This window comes from Helianthus annuus, chromosome 15 (assembly GCF_002127325.2).
Source record: "Helianthus annuus cultivar XRQ/B chromosome 15, HanXRQr2.0-SUNRISE, whole genome shotgun sequence".
Lineage (NCBI taxonomy): Eukaryota > Viridiplantae > Streptophyta > Magnoliopsida > Asterales > Asteraceae > Helianthus > Helianthus annuus.
In genome coordinates, this window is record NC_035447.2 from 23,977,704 (window position 1) to 23,999,334 (window position 21,631).

The 21,631-nt window shown below is 32.5% G+C and overlaps 2 protein-coding genes across 18 annotated transcripts; one reads left to right on the forward strand and one right to left on the reverse strand.

Moving 5' to 3' along the window:
* Window positions 1–7,203: 7,203 nt before the first annotated feature.
* Window positions 7,204–10,664, forward strand: LOC110909485. 4 transcript variants are annotated; one of them, XR_004880509.1, is made up of 7 exons: window positions 7,204–7,467; window positions 7,548–8,030; window positions 8,169–8,285; window positions 8,383–8,453; window positions 9,049–9,151; window positions 9,295–9,419; window positions 10,374–10,664. XR_004880509.1 is itself a non-coding variant. In XM_035983721.1 (7 exons), exons 3-7 carry the CDS (start codon window positions 8,280–8,282, stop codon window positions 10,355–10,357), a joined length of 336 nt encoding a protein of 111 aa, XP_035839614.1. In that variant the 5' UTR covers window positions 7,204–7,467; window positions 7,548–8,030; window positions 8,129–8,279; the 3' UTR covers window positions 10,358–10,664. The 4 variants fall into 4 exon arrangements, 2 of the variants coding, with proteins under 2 accessions (XP_035839614.1, XP_035839615.1); XM_035983721.1 differs by having other exon boundaries at window positions 8,129–8,285; window positions 8,388–8,453; window positions 10,322–10,664; XR_004880508.1 differs by having other exon boundaries at window positions 7,548–8,285.
* A 6,758-nt stretch (window positions 10,665–17,422) lies between these two features.
* LOC110911052 lies at window positions 17,423–20,609 on the reverse strand. Of its 14 annotated transcripts, none has more exons than XR_004880510.1 (7): window positions 20,234–20,609; window positions 20,058–20,161; window positions 19,533–19,620; window positions 19,113–19,255; window positions 18,972–19,024; window positions 18,801–18,866; window positions 17,423–18,164 (listed from the first exon to the last, which is right to left on the reverse strand). XR_004880510.1 is itself a non-coding variant. In XM_035983723.1 (7 exons), the coding sequence occupies exons 3-7, from the start codon at window positions 19,537–19,539 to the stop codon at window positions 18,043–18,045; spliced, it is 381 nt and encodes a 126-aa protein (XP_035839616.1). In that variant the 5' UTR covers window positions 19,540–19,620; window positions 20,058–20,161; window positions 20,234–20,609; the 3' UTR covers window positions 17,423–18,042. The 14 variants fall into 14 exon arrangements, 3 of the variants coding, with proteins under 3 accessions (XP_035839616.1, XP_035839617.1, XP_035839618.1); XR_002576703.2 differs by having other exon boundaries at window positions 19,113–19,447; XR_002576702.2 differs by having other exon boundaries at window positions 19,113–19,461.
* Between the last annotated feature and the right edge of the window lie 1,022 nt (window positions 20,610–21,631).

A 21,631-nucleotide genomic window follows, 5' to 3' on the forward strand; every position in this document is an offset into this window, starting at 1 on the left:
AGTTTCCAAAAGTGGAAAGAATGACAATGACAACCCTATTTATAGGCTCCAAATGAGGAAAGGGCTGGCCGATCGGCCAGGCATCCCGATCGGACAGCCTGCTCGATCGGACAGTCCGTCCGATCGGCTGGGCTGTTCGATCGGCTGACGGCCTGATCGATCCACAGCCTGGTTCGAGTGTTCGGTGCGACGATTTTCTATATTTCGATTTCGATTGAAGACGATACGAGTACGGTAGAGTTTCCTATTCAAATTACTTTCAGTCTCAACTACTATATCTAACATACAATCACCTATATTTCACCCTATCCTTACGTTACCATTTGTCGTAATTCGATTTCGATTGCATTCAATTTGAGTTTTGAGTTTCGATTGATTCGACTGATTACCACACAAAACATAAATTAAACACGCACAGGTAACACATAAGGCACACACACACGTAAAACAACAACCAAAGTTCACGTAATTCGAGATTCGAGTTCGATGATGGTTAGATCGGTTTGATTACTGATTAGTTAACTTTATCGCATTGTTACTTCCTACTATTCACAGTCGTAAATCAGTTCGTGTTGATTAAACATTCGATTACTTCGATTCTTCCTTGATTACAACACTTACTCCACATAATACAACTAAAAACAAAAAATCGACTAATTATAGTCAAAGAAAGTCAAAGTTGACTTGGACTTTGACTTTGACATTCGAAAACACGGGGTGTTACAATATAGGTCTTACAATGTTATACACAAACTTGTCATATATTTTGTATCTATACTATAGGTATTTAATGTATCTGAATTATAATGAAAAAAATATTTTGTAAACGTATTCAACAATTAAGAATTAGATGTTAACATATGTTTAGGAAAAAAGTATCGTAATATCATTAAACTAAAAATAAAAAACATATTAATATTCCATAAGACATTAAACATTATTATATTCATTCTTCACAACAATCGAATCTGATCATCACATGTTAAACCAATACAAAATATAAAATTATAATTTTGATAATTGAATTTAGTCAAACCGTAATAAACATAAAATATAGTCAATTCGGAAAGTATTGAATGCAATTAACTACTAAAATAAAATGTAATTTACATTTTTGAAATTCAAATTGAGTCAAACTGTAATAAACATAAAATTTAAAATACGGAAAGTATTAAATGGTAATTAACTACTAAAATAATAAATAAATCATCATTCTGAAATTCAAAATAAGTCTATCCGTAATAGAGATAAAATAAAATATAAGGAAAGAATTTAATGGTAATTGAGATCTAAAAATATAGGTTCCGATTAAAACCCGAAAACTTTCCAGATTTGGTCAACATTCGAAAACTGCAACTTTCTTAAGAACACACCTGTTCCAGTCATATACCTTTACAACTTCTTCCCAGCTTTTTACACTTTTAACTGAAACCCCACTCGTCTCATCTATCGACCACAAACCACCTATCATCTCCGAACATAAAACAACCTGTTGCTCCATGTTTGTTATTTGAACCAATTCTCCTATCTCAGCCACCGTGCTTGGTTGCTTTGTCCAACTCCATGAAAAGTTATTCCATACAGGCTCTACTTCAATCTATCTACAACACAACACAACACGCCATAGACTTCTCTACTTCAAACAAAGCTGGGATTTTGAGAAAGTAAGAAAGAGGAAGATTATATGGGATTTTGAGAAAGCAAGAAAAATAAAGATTACAAAAAATGTGAGCAAAGGTAAAAAAAAAATTAGAGTGAATTGCAAGTTTTGTCCTTTATCTTTAGGCTATTTTGCAAGTTTTGTCCTTTATGTTTAAATTTGACGAGTTTTGTCCTTTATGTTTAAAAATCAAGCACGTTTCACCCTTTGGGCCTTAAAAATCAAGCACGTTTTGTCCTTTATGTTTAAAAATCAAGCACATTTTGTCCTTTATGTTTAAAAAATCAAGCACGTTTTGTCCTTAAAAATAAAGCACGTTTTGCCCCAAAGGGTAAAACGTGCTTGATTTTCAAACATAAAGAACAAAACTCGTCAAATTTAAACATAAAGGACAAAACTTGCAAAATGACCTAAAGATAAAGGACAAAACTTGCAATTCACTCAAAAAAATAAGAGGTAGCACATCACAAACAGAATATATGAAACCAAATATATATCAAAACTCAAGTAAGAGTACCTTGTTCGACAAACTTGCTTCAATTAACGATTTTAGCTCAAGTATAGATTTCTCCTTAGGCATGAATGGCTTGAGTCTCCACATATTTGAGAACCAACAAATGAATCTGCATATAATGTTAAAAATAAACAAATGACAACCAACAAATGAATCTTCTTACACTCTTGTTAAAACAATACACCATCAGTGGCGTTTCTATAATCACTTACTTTTATATACAACAAATTTCATGGTTAGTTTCTATTGAAAATCATATAACAATGTTGGTATATGTATATGTATATGTGGTTAGAGATATATATACATGATGAAAAATTTTATTTACCGTATGAAAAACAAAACAATTTATCACTCACATAAGAACAATCATTTCAACATTAACACGTTTATTACCATTGTCAAATGTACACAGACTTTAGAGGGAAGTTTGACTCCTCATAGTCATACACCCTCAGGGACCCATAAATCATATTGTTTTTTTTATATATAAAACATGAATCTTGTCTTAGTAAAAAACATGAACAGGTTATAAGTGAAAGCATGCTTACCAACCTAAAACATTGAGAAGGTTCCATGATATCTTCTTTGAGCTTGCTCTTGTCTTGAAAATTGCAACCGTTAAATGCAAAAAAAAAAAAAAAAAAAAAAAAAAAAACAAAAAACAAAAAAAGCTTCATAAGATCACTGTCTTCTTAAAAAATGACAATTCTACTCTTTTACTTATAAGTTTAAGTTGTTACCAATGTGAGAAGTAGGTGCAATTTAGAACGCCTGTGAACACAATTCAATGATCCAATTTCACGCATGCTACCCTCCTCAAAATTCATTCCTACATATCAAACACAAATCATTATCAATTTTAGCAACTTTAAACCAAAATGGATAAAAGCAATGGTCTTTCTCTAAAATCCTTCTTTTTATATTTTATGTGGAAGCAACACTTCTACCTTAGTTTATTAAGTAGTTTCATATGCATCATAAAAACAGGACACTCAGAATATATATCTAAAAAAAGTTTGTTGGAACATTAATCAAGCTTCTACACATTGATTAAACCATATGATTGATCAATGATGATTAACATATAACGAAAACGATGTAACCTGCAATACTTATAATTAATAAAGTATAAATGTGAAGGTATATATTGGCTTTACACTATGAAAGCTTCTACACATTGATTAAACCATATGATTCAACAAACTTAATGTAGTGACGGGAGAAACTTCAAAAACCAAAAATAAAAAGGAACGATTTCAAAAAAATTTAAAAACTATTTATTTTTAGAAACACAATCAATATTCCGTAAAAACATATCACACACTAAAAATTTACATACTCTTTAATCGATTCAAAATTAATACAATATAAAATTTATTACTAATAACAAAAGACTGTAAAAAAACCGAGCATAAATAATGAAACCTAACATTATAAGGGATGAGTATAAAAGATGAAACAGAACATTATACCGGAAACAAAACATTATACCGGATGAAAAAATATCAAAACACTGTAAATCATCATCAACAACAAACTAAAAGACTATAAACAAAAATATCAGTAACATGATAACACAATCAAGACATCAACAAAAGATCCTTTCATATGATTCGAATCGGATAATGCAAAATCATCATCAACAACAAACAAAAAAAAACAGAAAAATCATCAAAAATTATTATATTTCTAACAAAACAATATCAGTAACATCATAAGACAATCAAGACATCAACAAAAGATCCTTTCATATGATTCGAATGGGATAATGCAAATCATCATCAAAAACAAACAATCTAATATTGTTTATATACCTTCTCTATATGTCTAATGATCTACAAAAAAATAAGAAGAACAACAAGCATTAGCAACTGCCGAAACTGTTTTCAACATCAAAAAGTTAACTTTTCTTGAATAAATTGAAGATCGAACAACATAAAAAACAATATTTAACCTTCATCATGTAGTTTTACCTTAGAACTTTTTATAGATTCTTGATTGAATAAATTACTATTAAAGAAACATACTAATAAGATGTGAAAACTGAACCAAATTGTTGGTTAGAGTGTAGACCTGCGTATCACTATAGGGTTGCCATGAAACGAACCATGAGATCCTCCTGCTGGATCTCTTTACTTCACATTAGTCATAGTTGATATAAATTTATCAAATCCATCATCAATGTCTCCAAGGCACATGCACAAATGATTGTAATCTATAAAATTCGCATGTATACCCATCATCCATGAACCAACAAATGTATCTTCATGATCATACGCCTTTAGAGATGCACTGCAGGAAAAAAAACATAATGACTAAACTAAGGGGAAGTTACACTTCAGAAATTACTTAGCCTGATTTTATGCATCCAACATAATGACTCTCTTTACCTCGAAAGCTTTTGAGAAACTCGGGGTGAAAGCAGAGAAAAGTAAAATCACTGCATAAAATCAAAAATACGAATATAAAGCACAATGACATACATTTCAGAAAGGAATATGGGCTTACCAAGATTAAGTTGAAAATCTTTGTTGACTTTGACATAAAACTCGTCATCCAATTTTGAACAGTTGAACTCATAACTTCTCTTTCTTAGATGATTCTTCATCAGCCTCCTGCCTCCTCATGATCATCCTAAGAATAATATAACTATTTAAAACAGATGCTATATATCTTTCCAAATTCTGATAAACTTGAAAAATAATGTGATTGTCGAAAACTATGGAAACTAACACAAAATTTGGAAGCAATTAAAACTTTAATATAAGTTATCTTGATAAATTTGAAAATACGTTACAATTTAGACAACTTTGATAAGTATCCATAATTGATATAAATTTCAAAAATTCAAATTTTGAAATAATCAGTCAAAACAATTTACTTAAATAGTTAAATATTATTCAAACTTAAATTCAAAACCAATGAGCTTAATATATTCATAATATAATCAATATCTAAATCATTGTGAAAAAAGATCAATCACAATCATGGACCTGAGAAGAAGCTCGAGACCACTGATTCAATTTATACCTTAGTTGTCGAATGAAGAATGTTGTCTGGAAAAAAAACTCATCTTCAAATCTGCTGAAACCTACCCTCGTCCAAACAACATTGACGCTCTTCTTCTCAATCTCGGGACCTTAAACAAAACAATTATGACACAATTAATAAACCCTTAAGTCATAAAAGAAAAACTTACTGCAATAACACGCGATTTGCTATCTCTTCAGTAACAACAAAGTGAAATCCACATAACCTAAGTAACTTCTTACTCGCAGAAATAATCAAAACTATATCACACAAAAACGTCAATAATAACTACAATAACACGTGATTTAACATCTCTTTAGTAACAACAACATGAAATCTGCATAACCTAACTATTTTCGTAATCGCGAGCATGAATACAAAGAGAACCCAAATCTGAAAAATAAAGAGTTAATAGAATATATAACCAAAATCTGAATAAGGTAAAGTAGAACCCTAAACTGATAAATAAAGAGAAATTATAGTTTAACTGTGGGAGATATGTAATACCTCAGTTGCAGATTTCATTAGTAGAGATTTTGAAAACCCTAATCTTAAAAATCGACAATATGATAAACAAAATCAATAGACAATATAGTAAGTTAGAGAGATTTTATCAAAGGATTCAAGAAACCCAATACATCTTACGATTTGTTTGTTCATACCAAAAAAATTAAAAAAAAATCTGGATAAAGAACATACATCACCTACAATTCGAAAGAAACTCTATGAGTAAGAATTCTATCGAAGAATCGAGAGATGCTCACAGTAAGTCGTTGTAGAAGACTGATTTCTCCAATAGAGCGATTGAATGAGGAAGAATTCTATGGAAGAATCTGTGGCGGTAGAAGCCATGTTAGGGTTTCGTAGGTTGCACACAAAAAATGAAGCATATGAGAGAATTAGGTTAATTAGATTGTTTTTATAGGCGGGTCAAAAAATCGGGTACATCCGACCCGAAAATTTTCGGATCCCGCGTCCCAATTTTTTTTGGTTTGTGTTATGTGAAGTTTGGTTTGTTTATAGAGAATTAGATGAATTCCCTCCCAAAATCACATTCTACTCAACCAATGGATGCCACATCAGTAAAATGGCTCCATCATTCAAGGACACATAGCCCAAATCATCTCATTTATTAATATATATAGATAGGGTAAGGTTATTGTAAAAAAGACCAAAAGTGTGAGAAAAGTAAGAAAGAATCTCAGCCATTAGATTTCAATTAATTGAAAAGGGTAAACAAGTAATTTTATCATTAATTTAATTAATTAAAAACTTTCCATAACCGCCACCTTAATTATATGAAGTATATAACACCATTCAGCAAGTATATAACACCATTCAGTAAGTATATAACATCATTCAGCAAGTATATAACACCATTCAGCAAGTATATAACACCATTCAGCATTCAGCAAGTATATAACACCATTCAATAAGTATATAACACCATTCAGCAAACATATAACACCATTCAGCAAGTATAAAACACCATTCAGCAAGTATATAACACCATTCATTGACTAAACATCTGATCGAAACATATTTTTTTCTCTATATAAGTATAGCAATATGATACTCATATTAAAGATAAAAAACGCTCCTTATTATGGTTTAATTTTTTTTAAAAAAAAGTTACGTATAAAAAGTTATTGACGTTTAAAAAAGACGAGGGAAGTTACATGTGCATTACCTAATTTCTACTGGGTTTGAAAGACTATATTGCCCTAGATATTTCAAATCAGTCCAAATTAATGAAAATATTTTACAATTTGGTCCCTATTGATCTCAACCATTAGATCAAAAGATCTAATGGCTGAGATTCTTTCTTACCCTTCTCACACTTTAGGCCTTTTTTACAGGATCCTCTACCTACATATATATATATATATAATACTATAAAAAGGAGAAGTGATGTACACAATTGTAATTTTACCACAAGTATAAATTTTGAAGCATGATGTACAATAGTATACAAGCCATTTTAGATGGGGTTTCATCAAAATTTTAAGACACTTCAGGGTTAGCCTAGGGATTTCACCAATGCAAATTCATTACAGCCCTGTAAATGAATCGTCCGGCTATTAAGCAAAGGGTGTCATTCGGTTTTACCAGATTAGACACTTATTCCAATCGTTGGTTTACACAGACGACTGATGGATTCTGGGCGACGACGATGAACACTAGGCGGTGATGGTGGGTCGATTTAATTTACGCCAAGCCTCGGTCGTGCCTTTTTGTTGGTTTCATAGACGGTCTTAAGGTAATGTGATTTTGTATATTAGATATGCAATCGTTATTGTTTGTTATGGGCTCAATTTTTCCTCTGTGTTTCTAATTTAGGGTTTCTAGATATGCTTTACCACGAATCGTTGACATAACTGGTGTTCACAATGCAATCAAGGGGTGTTAGTTCCTTCATTCTCCTTTTTTTCATTTTAATCGAATTATTGTAATTATTATTTAGTTATTCTGGATTTTTTGTGTTTATCTTTTCGATTACTGATTAGAAATTTGTGATTTGTAAACGAATCTTGTGATTTAAATTGTAAATCAACTTGTTTAACTGTTATATGAATGTTGAATTAAACGAGTCTCAGTTAAAATTTTGTATGGGTCAAATGGGTGCCTTTAACAATAGCTTGTTTCATGTGGAGATTAATTGAAGATCGCATTCCAGTTGCTAAATATTTGAGCCATGGGGGTTTTTGGTAAACTCTGTGATCTGAAATCTTTGCTTAAAGGATCAAGTGTTTGTGATCTGCAATCCATGTTATCAATTTTTTTTCTCATGATATTCTCTGTTATCTGCTTCTTCACCCTCACGTAAGTATCCTCACTATTACTAATACCATTAGCATCCTGAACTGGGAATTCATTCTGCACTATATTGGATTGAAATACCACACTATTTTCGATATTAGGATTCAACGTCATCACGAACTTGTAATCCTTTATGTTCAGTGGATGAAACAAGCTCACTAGAATATGAAGCTACTTACCAGCCAAAAACCGATTTATTAAAAGCTCTCGCAATATTTGGAGTTGCGGCCACAGGGGCAGTTGCAATTAATCATGAAGGTGAGCGTTTTTTTAGACAATAGTTGATAGACAACATGTTTTTGACACAAACATCCAACTATTGGTTGCTAACGTTTTCTAATTAAATGTCAAATAGCGAAGAATTTGGAACTGAATCGGCGAAAAAGCTTGAGGCGTTTCATGTTTTCTACTATTTTTGTAAAAAAGGTATTCTGTATACTCATAATCGTGACTTGTTTCTGGGGGTTTACCTATACTTCTTTGCTGTTTTATCGAATTACAGAGTAATATTTTAATGAGGTTCGATTTATAAATAGTTTGGGTGCTAAATATGATTCAAAAAACTATATTATAACCACAATAATCTTTCTTTTATTAAACTGATTTATGAGAATGTTATTTGGCCCGTTTCCTTCTAATTAGATCTTTTAGCCTAAACCATTTTGACCTGTTTGACGCCTCTAACCATAGTTGTCAATATCGGTCGTTATGGTTGCTATAGCGAATAGCATAGCGTATAGGTCGAAGGTCGCTACAAGGTATGCAGCCATAGCCCATAAATAGCGGGATTTCACTTTTTTATAAATATAAATAGCGATTAAATATAGCCATAAAATAGCTGGATTTTAGCTTTTTGTTAAATATACATGTAAAATAATGTATGCCAGGGTATTCATAAAATAGGGCGCACTATTTATCGCTATTCGCCATTAACAACTATGCCTTTAACTGATATCAAGTTTATTTTCCTTTTTTAATTTCCTTCATTATTAATAAATACGTATATTATTTCGTGATTCAGGCGTTGCCGTTGCAACTGGTAGACAACAAAGCTCATTCTAGATTCGGGATATGTACACAATCTGATACTTTATATCAAGTAATAACTCTTCTTTCTGACCCAGGTATGAATTTCCATCTAAGTATATAGTTCCAATAGTGAAGTTTTAAGTGTTTACCCATGATAACCAGAATTGACCGATATCCATAAACGGGTATAACCCACACTTTCTCTAAATGTTGCTGAATGTTTCCAATTTTGTGACAGGGGTGCGGCGTGTAGTGGTAGTTGAAGCTGGCTCCCAGCGCGTGTTAGGATTAATCACATTGAGGGACGTATTTTCGCTCATTTTTAGAGATTATCATCTCCAGCAAATGGTGCAACTGTTTCAGGTGACTATAAATTATCAAAAAAAAAAAAAAAAAAAACTGACCCGACCCGACGCAAAGTAACATGAGAATAACACAACCCCATTAGTATATGAATAATTAACGCATATTAGTCATCATCATCATCATCATAAAAAAAAGACCCGACCCGAAACCCGATCTGACCCGGACATGTTCCAACCTGAACCAAAAAAAGCCTTTTTTTTATAGTTGACCCATTTTGACCCGAACCCATTTTGACCCATGACCCGACCCGTTTTCCAGGTCTACACCAAACAAATGACTGCACATATACAGATTCTCTTCGAAACACACAACCCAACCCGCTTTGCGCCACAAAGAAACTTTCTACTTGAACCCATTCTGATGACTTCAACCAGAATCCTAAACCTCTTTTGACCCGGTTTGACTAAAGAGTCCATTTTAATCAGAACCCAAACCCCATTTTGACCAGAGTCTCCGTTTTAATTAAAATCCTAAACCCAATTTGACCCATTTCAACTAAAACCTGTATTGACATATTGTGACCAAAGAGTACATTTTAACCGGAACCATAAACCCGTTTTGACCCTTTACCCAAGTTGTTTTGCCATAAAGAGATGCCACCTTGCACTTGAAACAAATTCTTGATAATCGAATTTAAACGAATTTCAAATTTTTCGAATTCGAAACGAATTCTGAACACCCCTATGCAAAATTTGCCCAAAAATGGTACTTTGCGAAGAAGAACCCAACCCGAAATGATACATTTGACTTCTAGTGACTGCTCATTGGACTTTTGGACTCCTATAGATATTCTGAACTTTTGTTGTTTAATCAATGGCATATTACATTATTTATTCTCTTTTATAAAATATTTTATAAGTTTTAATAGTGTTGCAATTTTCATTGACTTTCACTTATAGTTGAACTTTTCTGATGTTCAAGAATTTAAAGTGTAGCAACTATAATGTGCAGTTATAGTTCCATCTATCAAGGTACTTTAAACCATACCAAAACATTTGTAATTCGAGGAATCTGGTGTTATTATGGATCCGTTAAAAGTTTGTAATTCAGTCGAGGGGACGGGGACACGATGATGAAGCTATTGAGAAGATGCTGAATTACATGTCTTTGATTAAGAAGTTTGAGTAATTTGTATGTCTTGTTTCTGTCTATATTTCCAAAAATTACAACGATTTTGGAGTGGAAATTAACAAACCCAGAACACGTGATGATATAATGATTTGTACCAAGCGCATTGAGATAGTGTACTTGTATCATATACTTGTTCTCTTGTTACTATATCAGTTGCATAATTAGTTTGAAATGGAAAAAGTCGATTTTATTAAAAAATCTGGTGCACTTGGAATCAAACTTTTAAGTTGAAACTACTCACTTGGAACCTCAAGTTTGTAGCTCTGTGTGATCGGTAAAATATGTGGAACCCGTTGCGCAACGTGCGGCCAAAAGCATAAATACCCGCGGCAACGCGCGGGCATATATGGCATATATATATATATAGGGAGAGGATCATGAGAATACTACATCTAAATGAGAAAACTAGAAAACTAACTAAAAAATCCTAAAAAAAGCCAAAAAACATACCAATTTTTTTTTTTTACAATTTTTTTATAAAAAATCGCTACTTTTTATATAAAATAAAATTTCAAAAAAAAAAAAAAATTTTGTTGTACTGCACATGTGCATTATATGTGATTATATGTGTACTACACATGTACTACACATGTGCACTATATCCGTAATAGTGCACATGTGTAATACAACAAAAACACATTTTTTTATGTTTTTTTTGAAATTTTTTTTCCATGTATAAAAATTAGCGATTTTTTATAAAAAAATATAAAAAAAAATTGGTATGTTTTTTAGCTAGTTTTTTGGTTTTCTCATTTAAACTAGTTTTCTCATGATCCATCCCCTATATATATATATATATATATATATATATATATATATATATATATATATATATATATATAGGGGAAGGTTCATTTGAGAAGAAATTTAATGTGAGAAGAAAAAGAAGAAAGGAAATATTCGTAAAATACTATTTTATTTATAAGTAATATCATTAATTTTTCTCTCTTTAATTAATTAGTCAACTAATCATTAATTATCCTACATATAATCTACAAAACCTACACATATCAAAATTTTCCTACATATACTCTACACATTATAGAAATTTATCCTATACAGTCGAAATTTATCCTACACACATCGAAATATATCCTACAAAACTAGTAATTTATTCCACACAACTAGTAATTTATTCCACACTTTAAATTAACTTGTTTTTTTAATTTGAAAAAATTATATATTTTGAAAAGGAGTTACAAATTTAATTTAGCTAGTTATTAAAGGGGAAAATACAAATTAATGATTTATGTAAGTTTACCAATATACCCTTATACTAAAATTAAATACAAATATTAGATGAAGTAAAAGAGTTAAATGCTTGGTTGGTCCCTGTGGTTTGCAAAAATTGCAAACTTGGTCCTAGTGGTTTACTAATTACAGGCGTGATCCCAAAACTTGTCAAAAATGAACTCGGTTGGTCCCCAGCCCTAACATCAGTTAAATTTCTGAGTTAACTATATGTGAAATGACTATATTACCCTTGAACAATTAAAAAAAATAAAAAAAATCAATAAAAAGTACTCATCTTCTTCAGATCTATTCTCTCCCTTCAATCCATCACCACCATCTTCGTAACTATCAATGATCAGAACCAAATAACATCATTGATATAACCCACTAATGCCACCATGCTCCGAGGCTCATAACAGATGCACCCAACCAAGATGACATTGTAATAGCAATTGGCAATAGAATGACACACCATGTCATGAACTTTTTTAGAAGCCCAACTTCTCACAACTTTAGAGAAAGTCTCACGGCCGGAGTTGTGCGATGGTGAACTGGACGCCGCGAGGGTTTTGACGACGACGCGCCGCCGTCATGATCAACGGTGGTGGCGAAAGGTATCAGGAACTCCCGATCTCTGCTGCTCGGTGAGTTTCCATCGGCCATTACTTTTTCTCTCTCTAGAAATTGACTAAAAATTTCATATAACAATGAATGTTGGAGAAGATAGGGGAGGTGATGGTGATGGATTGAAGGGAAAGAACAGATCTGGTGGGTTTTAAAGAGAGGGGGAAGAACAGGGGATGGGTTTTTATTTCTTTTAATTGTTCAAGGGTAATATAGTCATTTCATATATAGTTAACTGAGAAATTTAACTGATGTTAGAGCTAGAGACCAACCGAGTTTATTTTTGACAAGTTTTGGAACCACGCATGTAATTAGTAAACCACTAGGACAAAATCTGCAATTATTGGTTGAAACTTCTTTTTTCTTCTTACAAAAAAATTCTTCTCATTTGAACTCTCCAATACATATATATATATATATATGTGTGTGTGTGGGGGGGGGGGGTATGCATGTTTGTTCTGTGTCTTTGTGTGTGTACACACATGCGCATTATGTCGAAAGTTAAACAGGCCATATATTTCATGTCGTAATTTAAATGTCGTAATTTAAAAGATATTAAAAAAATAATCAAGTTTTATAGTTTAAAAAGTAAATACCTGTATATATTTTTAATTTTGTCCAAAGTTTCCATATTAAAGTACTAATATGCAAAGAAAAATCTCTAGTTAAATGGGTTGTATTCTTGTCATGATATTGAAAATTCATTATGTTAGGTGGATGTGCCTGATATGATTTTCTGGTTAATGTCGAGTTTCGGTTAAACCAGTAGTGAACATGACCCATTTTAATTTTAATACCCCTAACTGGTGATCTGGTACTTAAATTCAAAGTGATCCATTGATAAATGTGATTTGCCGAAGATTATACTTGTACGGGTTAGAAGTATAGCGTAAACACTCATTCAACACTATTCTTATTTTGGGAACCAATTAATTCAATAGATTACGGGGCAACGCCCCAGGCAAGGTACAAGGGGTTGATCCCTTGATGGAATGTTTTGATCACTATGTTGAAGAAAACTATTGGAAGTTACTTCTGATTTGTAAGAATGAAGTAAAGTTGCACTGGAATTATCATTAACTTTGATCACCACCAATAGAAATTGCAAGCATGAGTAACTTGTGACGTCAATGGTAACTAGTATGCTATCATGATTAAGTAGGCATTAACAACAATTTGTGTGATCAACAATATTTGATGGCAATGGTAACTACTATGTTAACCACCAACTTCGGGGCTATTTGGTAGCCTCTTAATGGTTTAAAACCTCTAAATAAATAAGAGGTAACCTCAAGTCTGAATGGTTAAGAGTTAACCTCTGAATGGTAAATCATCACATGTCACATTCTTCTACCTTCTCATTGGTAAAATTCTTAATGGTTCCATTAAGAGATAGCCTCTTAATGACAATTCAGAGGCTACCAAACAACCCCTTAGTAGATTTGGGAGTAAAATTATAGAATATGTGAGTTGGGATTTAAGATCGTGTAAAAAGGGGGCTTGAGTGTGAGAAGTGTGAGAAATATTTTTTACCTGACATTTGTCCTTGAGTTATATTAATTCAAAAGGGTAAAAAAATAATTTACTCAATAATTCAATTAAATGATAAATATTCCCATAACCGTATGGGAGTTATTTTAGGATTCTGATTTATTTTTTTAAATATCCTTTAAGAATCTGTGATTTATTTGTCATCTCGTATAAATCTTCAAGATCGCAAGAAGTTATTATCATCATTGTAATAAGGTTTCTTTTCTGTTCGAAAATCTATTGTGTGGTGCTATAAACCTGCAGTCCAATATGTGTTGTTCTTATGGTGTTTTAAACCTGCATTCATAGTGTTTTAAACCTGCAGTCCAGTATGTGTTCTTTGCATGGTATTTTAAACCTGCATTTACACCTGTATTCATGGTTTTTTACACCTACTTTCCAGTATATGTTCTTTGTATGTTGTTTTAAACCTGCATTCCAGTAGCTTCATACCATACGTAATTTTTTTTCTATATAAATATAACAATATGATACTCATATTAAAGCTAAAAAAAGCTAGTTATTATGGTGTAATTTATTTAAAAAACGTTGCGTATAAAAAGTTATTGACGTTAAAAAAATATGAGTTGAACTTGCATGTGCATTAAAGTTGATAACAATTTCTTTATTTAAAAATATAATTTAAAAAGATAGTATTATCCCTAATCCAGCCAAATTAGTAAAAAATAAATAAATAAAACATAATTTACATTTTAAGTCATTGTTAATCTCAACCATTAGACCGTGGGGTATGGTGGGGCGGGGGTTTGGGGCATGAGTTGACACGTGTAACTTTGAAAACTTAATTCACAAACCCATTTTGTATGGGGTATGGTGGGCGTGGCTTGGCTTGGCTGGCGTTGCCAATCCACATCAGATTTTTTAATATATATATATATATATATATATATATATATATATATATATATATATATAACCATTAAAAACTACATAAACATACAAAATAATTATCAAAATAAAAAACTATCATTCTTCGTCGTCTTCGTCGGTTTCGAACTCAGGAATCGTTGAAACATGATCCACCAAATCAGATCAAATGTTGTGATGTATGTCCCTTGACTTGATCAAAAATTCATTTGCCGTTTTATCTTCGTCTGTTACGTTACCTGGTTGGGGGTCATCGTCATCATAGTAGGTAACGACCGCTCTACCTTCATCCTCTAAAATCATGTTGTGAAGAATGATACATGCGTACATCACGTTTCCAATCTGATCCTTGTCCCATAGTCGACAAGGCATTGCCAATATTCGCCACCTTTTCTTCAAAACACTGAATGCCCCCAACGGCTAGCCCAACGGCTAGTTTGAATTGGCCATTGAGAGCCCGCCATATCACCTTGCTAGACCTGCCCCACGTCCGGCTTCAAACCCCCGCCCCTTGGGCCACGCCCCAACCCAAGCCCCATACCCCACAGTCTTAACTAGAAGATCTAATGATTAAAACAGTTTTACACTTCTCACAAAACCACCCCTTTTTACACTAACCCACCCTGTGAGTTGGAAGTTAAATAAAAACTAGTTTATGTTGACGTCACGCGTTGCGGCGAAACTGGGCAAATGATAATGTAAAACAAACGTGATTAGAAAATAAAGCATATTGTTTAGAAAGCCAAACTATTAGAACGGTTTAGTTTATCATCGTACCGTTTTATGATACCAAATAAATACTTTATTTTGAGTACTACTTCGTTTTTAACAAAAGTTATAACGGAATGTCGGGGAAAAATCAAGCATAACTATGTACTTAAGTTTTTAGAAAAAAAGTTATAAACGTAAATTATTGAAGAAGTATCAAATTAATCGATAAATTAATACATGTTACAAAAAAAGAAAAAATTAAAAATATATTATTAAAAATAAATATAATATTAAACTATTAGAATATATTAAATAAAAGAATAATAAAAACCTATATATTATTATAAAAATAAAATCACTATTCATCATAGTTCATTAACAATAACAAAATATATAAAAATATATAAATAAATAAATAAATATATAAATAAATAAATATAAATATAAATATAAATATAAATATAAATATAAATATAAATATAAATATAAATATAAATATAAATATAATTATAATGATAAACAAAAATCTATTTATCATGTGCATTATGATGTTTACTTTTGTAATTCTCTTAAGTATTATTAATCAACGTGATTGCTGAAGGATTCAGTGATATACAATTTGTTTTTTTGATTGGATGTACATATCTACCGTCAGTACTTGTATTTGGGCCTGAATTATCAAGCATATAATTGTGTATAAGGCCTAAAAGGTGGAAGCCTATAAAAGCCCAATTTTGAGAAAGAGTTAAAGTCATACCTGGGACCAACTCATATGAAATACAGTCTTTCAATTCTGGATACAACACTCCACTAATTGGGATTCTCATGATTATTACGTAAAGCAATTGTAGATCTACGAATATTTGTTAGGAAAAAGATGGGTAGTGTCAAATAAACCAACTATGAAAAAAATTAAAAACAAATCATAAGAATAGATTAACTCAAAGTGTGTACTTTCATATCATATGCCAAATTACATTATACATCTACGTGTTTTCATTTTTCTTAAACGCTCAATTATATTTTCATTAGTAATATTTACAAATCCTGTTTTTTCATTTTCAATTGTTCAACATACGCAAGTGTTCAAAAAAATCATATCACATGGTTGAGATGTTTCTTTTCATAAATTGGATTATTTAGGGAATGTTTGGAAAATTAGCTGGTAACTGGTGGCTGGAAGCTGGCTGCTAGCCAGTGACTGTAGTTTTTTAGATATATTTACGTGTTTGGCAGAGTAGCTGAAGCTTTTAATAAAATGTATAAAATAACCATAATGAACATAACTAAAAAGTTTATTATCTTTAGAGGTTAGAATAGTGATTTTTTTCTCTAAAAGCTTGTAGCTCCTTTTAAACGCTACTAGTATGAGCGTTCAACCAAAAACTTCAAGCTCCTAACCTAAAAGCTTTAAACTCCTTCAACCAAACAAAGCTTTTTATTGAGTATGAGCTTTTTCTTAAAAGATTAAAGTTAGAAACTCCTAAAAGCTTCTAAAAGTTCCATGTTAAACGTACATAGTTTGGGTGATGATTGAAAATTCGTATTCCATTAAGAGAATCCATTAAATAGTATCCAAATTAACTATTTAGGTAAAAAGACGTGAAGATAGGCTATAGAATATTAACTAGTTTTTTTTTTCTCCGCGGCGCGCAAAGCTGAATTTGAACAGTTTGATAACACAATGCCCGTGCACAAAACCGAATCGTTCACGGTTTGATAACACGTTCGTTTGTGCTTCGATTACTTGTGCATTAATACAAACATGTTCCTCTTCATCTCTAGCTTCCTTATTCTAGCCGCTTTTTTTTTCTTTTTCTAACCTCTTTCTAACCTCTTATTTCCCGTATCTAGCCGTTGGAGTGTTGCTATTTTAAGGGTGGTTATTGCTGGTCTTCAATCTTAAAAACAAAAAGAAAAAACATTTTTTCTTGCATCAGCAATCTATTCTTTCTTATCCACAAGCAAGAATTTTTCAGGCTTTAAATCCGTAAGCATAACACCTAAAGAATGACATGCTTCCACAACACCAACAATCGTTCTTGTAAGCTCAGACGCCTTTTTTTTCAGTATAATGTCCAATTTGAATAATCCTATCAAAAAGCTCGCCACCTACACATAATTCCTAACATGAACCGCGATTGCATCCTCGTAAGCCCCTTTCATTGCTATAACATTCGGGTGATCCGTAAAATGATGCAGTATTTGATCTTCTTCGGTCAACTTTTTTTTTTATAATCGATTTGCAAGCATATAGTTGACCGGTTGACTTTTCTATACAAAGAAAAGTTGTACCAAATTGCACTTGGCCTAATTTCTTCCCCAAAGTGAGAAATTCCTTCAGAGACCCAGTTTTTATTTGTAAGATTGAATCATTTCTAAGCCCAATACTTGATACCCGTTCCATTTGGGGACCTTTTTTGGGCTTCATGGGTTGTTCTTGTTTCTTTTCGGGTTTAAGAATCGTTATTTATTCTGGGGCAATCGATGATGGGTTGGGCTTCTAGGGCTGGCCAGTGAACAGGCTCGGCTTATAAAGTCCATACCTTATTAGAAAATATCCAATGGGTATCAGCATTGCAGCATTGCATATCGCTGCTCTTTTGTCATCATTGATCCACAAACCTGTACATGTATAATTGAAAGTCAAAATCAATGGTTTAAAAACTGGATTTCGATGGAAATTTTTTAAACTTGTTAGCATCCTTTGACTTTCACAGTCAACTCGCTTCTTAGTGGATAAACATGTGACACATAGAAACTTTTGATATTTTTTTCCCACTGATGTGCCCCATGTATGATTTTGTTTAAAATTATCAATCTTCAATATTCAACCAGAATCTAAAGAGCAACTAAACTTCTATTATGTTCATGAAGTATGGCAAAACAGTATTTAATGTGGCTCTACCTCTAACTGAAACAATACTGAGTAAACATCTAAATTTCAACATAAAAGTGTGTAAGCTTAAAATCCCTGCCTTTCCAAAAATCATGGTTTTGCCTAAAACTATAAAAACCATGACAGTGTGTGAGCTTAAATCCAAAATGGGAAGAAAAAAAAAAACACATTTTTTTTTCATATTTAGATCACAAAATGGGAAGATGTCAAACAGTCATATTAATGAAGAAATGAACTCTAAATTATAAAAAAACGCTTTTCAAATACTTTTCGCTAAAAAGTACCAACATAGATGGTAGAAAACAACACAAGTACACCTATAAATAATTAAACATCAACACAAAATAGCATAATATAGATACCTTTACACATTATCTTGGTACAACAACATAAAAGTTTATAAAAGAAGCCTATATTCCCTTCTTCACCTGCAAAAAGCCAGAGAAAATTAACTTCATCATGGTAAAGAAACAATGTGTGAAACAAAAATTAATGGAAGTACTTGAAATAGATATACCCACAAATACACACACCTAAGAATAATCTGAAGTACTTTTGATCTCGGAGATGAGTTTGAAGTCCGATACTGGTAACGGTTTCATAGTTTCTTAATATCAGATAACATCAACTTAAAAAAATATATTAAATTAGAAATCCATAAGCTAAACACGTACATCAACCATGCACATGCTCACCGCAACTGAGACACCAGATTATAACCGTGGTGGTGGTGGTGGTGTGACGATGGTGACCACCCTCTGTTTACCGCCCTTCTCCCCGTTCTTAATTGTTCCTCTCTCTTCTCGTTCTCATCTCTCTTCCGCAAAGCTCAAAAAGGATTAAAAGACAAATGTGGCTTAAATGGGTAAAACAGAGTTAAACATGTGGGGTAATCTCAGCTGCACATATGGACGCCTAGGATCTATAGACTATTCGTTGGGACGGTCGTTGGTTGAATCTGGTTAATGTTATGACAGGGAATCAATCCAGCACCTTTGGTAGTTTCAGACTGTTATCTCAATGCTATCGGTTGGTAAATATAACATTTAGCATAGCCATAACTCATAAAGAGTTCAATTATGTAGTTTATTTACCTTTCATCTTCCATTGCCACCATGCTTAGCCTTCTGCTTAATCTGGTGAAAACAGGAGTTACTGTTGTTTCCACACAGCCGCTATAATCTGTGGATATTTGGATAAACTGTCAGTGTTTACTAAAAGTTACTGTGCATAAAGGTAATGCGTTTGGTCTTACCAAGTAATAGAAAGATCAACCAAATTGAGTTACTAAAAGTCTGTCAAGTTAAGACATTGCTCAAATATTATATTGATCTTGAAGCTTTGCTTAACCATACCCATATGTAAATGCATCAAACAGTTCATAGAAAACTAAGCTATCAAACCCCAAGATTCAATTTATAAGAATAAAAAGCAAGAAAACTCCCCAGCAAACACATAGTAAAACCATGAAGATGAACATCAAAGAAGATAATCCTTTTTTAATGATTCCTTAAACTCCTCAATCAGGACTTTCATCGAACACCTTGCTTACACAACCCAACCCCATAAAAAGAACCAACCCGTTTCACATATCAAAATCAAGAAATTATAACTGTTACCTGGTCGTTCTAAACTGAAATTGGAGCCCTAATCAGACGCCTACCTTCGATTGAAGCCCTAATCAGGACTACGATTGAAGTAGCAAATGTTGGGTTGTGGTAACCTGCGAAGAACATCAATTATTATTATTTGCTTGCGAAATTTTGGTCGAAAATGGAGAAAACCAAAAACTTACCTGAAATTGCGTGGCTATCTCACATGTGGCAACCAGCGGCAAAACTTTAGACCGCCGGTCATCTCCCTCGTTTCCGGCTTCCCAGAACTGTGTTTATACCTCTCGTGGGTTTGTATCAGATGTATACTTCAACCGTTACCTTGGATCCACTATCTTCGTCATCAGCAGCATCTGGCTTGTACCTTTGTGTGCGCGCTCTCTCCTGGGTCTCTCTCTCCTACGCGGTAGATTTTACTCTTTTAATGGATTTTCCCTGACTCTCTCTATCCTATGCGGTGAGTTTGTGATGCCTGGAAATTTTCTGTTGACAGAAGCCATATATCTGGCTTTCAAAAAGACGGTCCAATTAAAGAGTGACACCAGCTGGCATCACTACTCATTTGGGTTGCCTTATTAATAGATATAAATAGCTATAGATTGTTAGTTGAGTAACCTTTTTTCTTAAATTTATTGGAACTAGGTTTATTACCGTCACTGCGTTGCGGCGAACTTCTTTTGTTACTTAGTTTGTGTTTACATGTGTTTTGAAATCACTACGAACGCGTTACCCACAGAACCAATGCCAAGAATTAAAAAATGTAGAAAAAAACACTAAAAGATAAACCAAAGAAAATCAACAAAAAAAAGTTGTACGATACCGTTGTCAGAGATGAGCAAAATAGTGTTGGGTACCAGTACCGATTTTCCGAACCGAAAGATCTTAGGTACCAATTCGGTACCGACTTTTGACATTCCTGGTACCGCTCGCTACCGGTTTTTACCTTCATGGACCGATACCGTAACCGGTATTTTCGGTACTAATACCGATTCGGTATCGGTTAGTACCGAGCTCATCACTACCGCTGAAACCAAAACAAAAAAAAAATCATAAAAGTTGAAGAAAATCAACCAAAAAAAGTTGTATGATACTGCTGTCGTTCGTACGGTACCCGTGATCAAGGATGAGCAAATGATACCAGGTAGCAGTACTGAATTTCCCGAACTGAAAACGCGAGTTATTGGAGAAAAAGTATATAGTATAAATAAAAAAAACAATAAAAACGTTGTCACGTGGCAACTTCTAGGTTGACCACTATTCATTAACTTTATTTATTCACTTTATTTTTTAATGATAAATAAATAAATTTAATGATAAATGATAAATGGTGGTGGTGGTGATTGTTCAATAATCAATTAGATAACTTAACATTCAAATTGAGTCATGTCCTTTTTTCTATGTGTCAAGAAAAAAAATGAAGAATAAGATGTTGGGATCGGATTATTCTAATATATGAAATTATATTTATTAAAAATAAAAATACTTTAATTACATTAAAAATTAAAAAAAACAAGTTACAATTCACGTCATTACTCAAAGTTACCATCAAATAAAAGAGAAAAAAGAAACAAAAATCCACA

What these genes read in the sequence shown, in the direction of transcription:
- LOC110909485 (XM_035983721.1), top strand. An exon ending in CTACTATTTTTGTAAAAAAG is followed by an intron (nt 8,454 to 9,048) that starts GTATTCTGTATA and finishes TTCGTGATTCAG; the next exon opens with GCGTTGCCGTTGCAACTGGT. An exon ending in AACTCTTCTTTCTGACCCAG is followed by an intron (nt 9,152 to 9,294) that starts GTATGAATTTCC and finishes ATTTTGTGACAG; the next exon opens with GGGTGCGGCGTGTAGTGGTA.
- LOC110911052 (XM_035983723.1), bottom strand. An exon ending in GTACTTCAGATTATTCTTAG is followed by an intron (nt 18,867 to 18,971) that starts GTGTGTGTATTT and finishes GGCTTTTTGCAG; the next exon opens with GTGAAGAAGGGAATATAGGC. An exon ending in TACCAAGATAATGTGTAAAG is followed by an intron (nt 18,165 to 18,800) that starts GTATCTATATTA and finishes ATACATGTACAG; the next exon opens with GTTTGTGGATCAATGATGAC.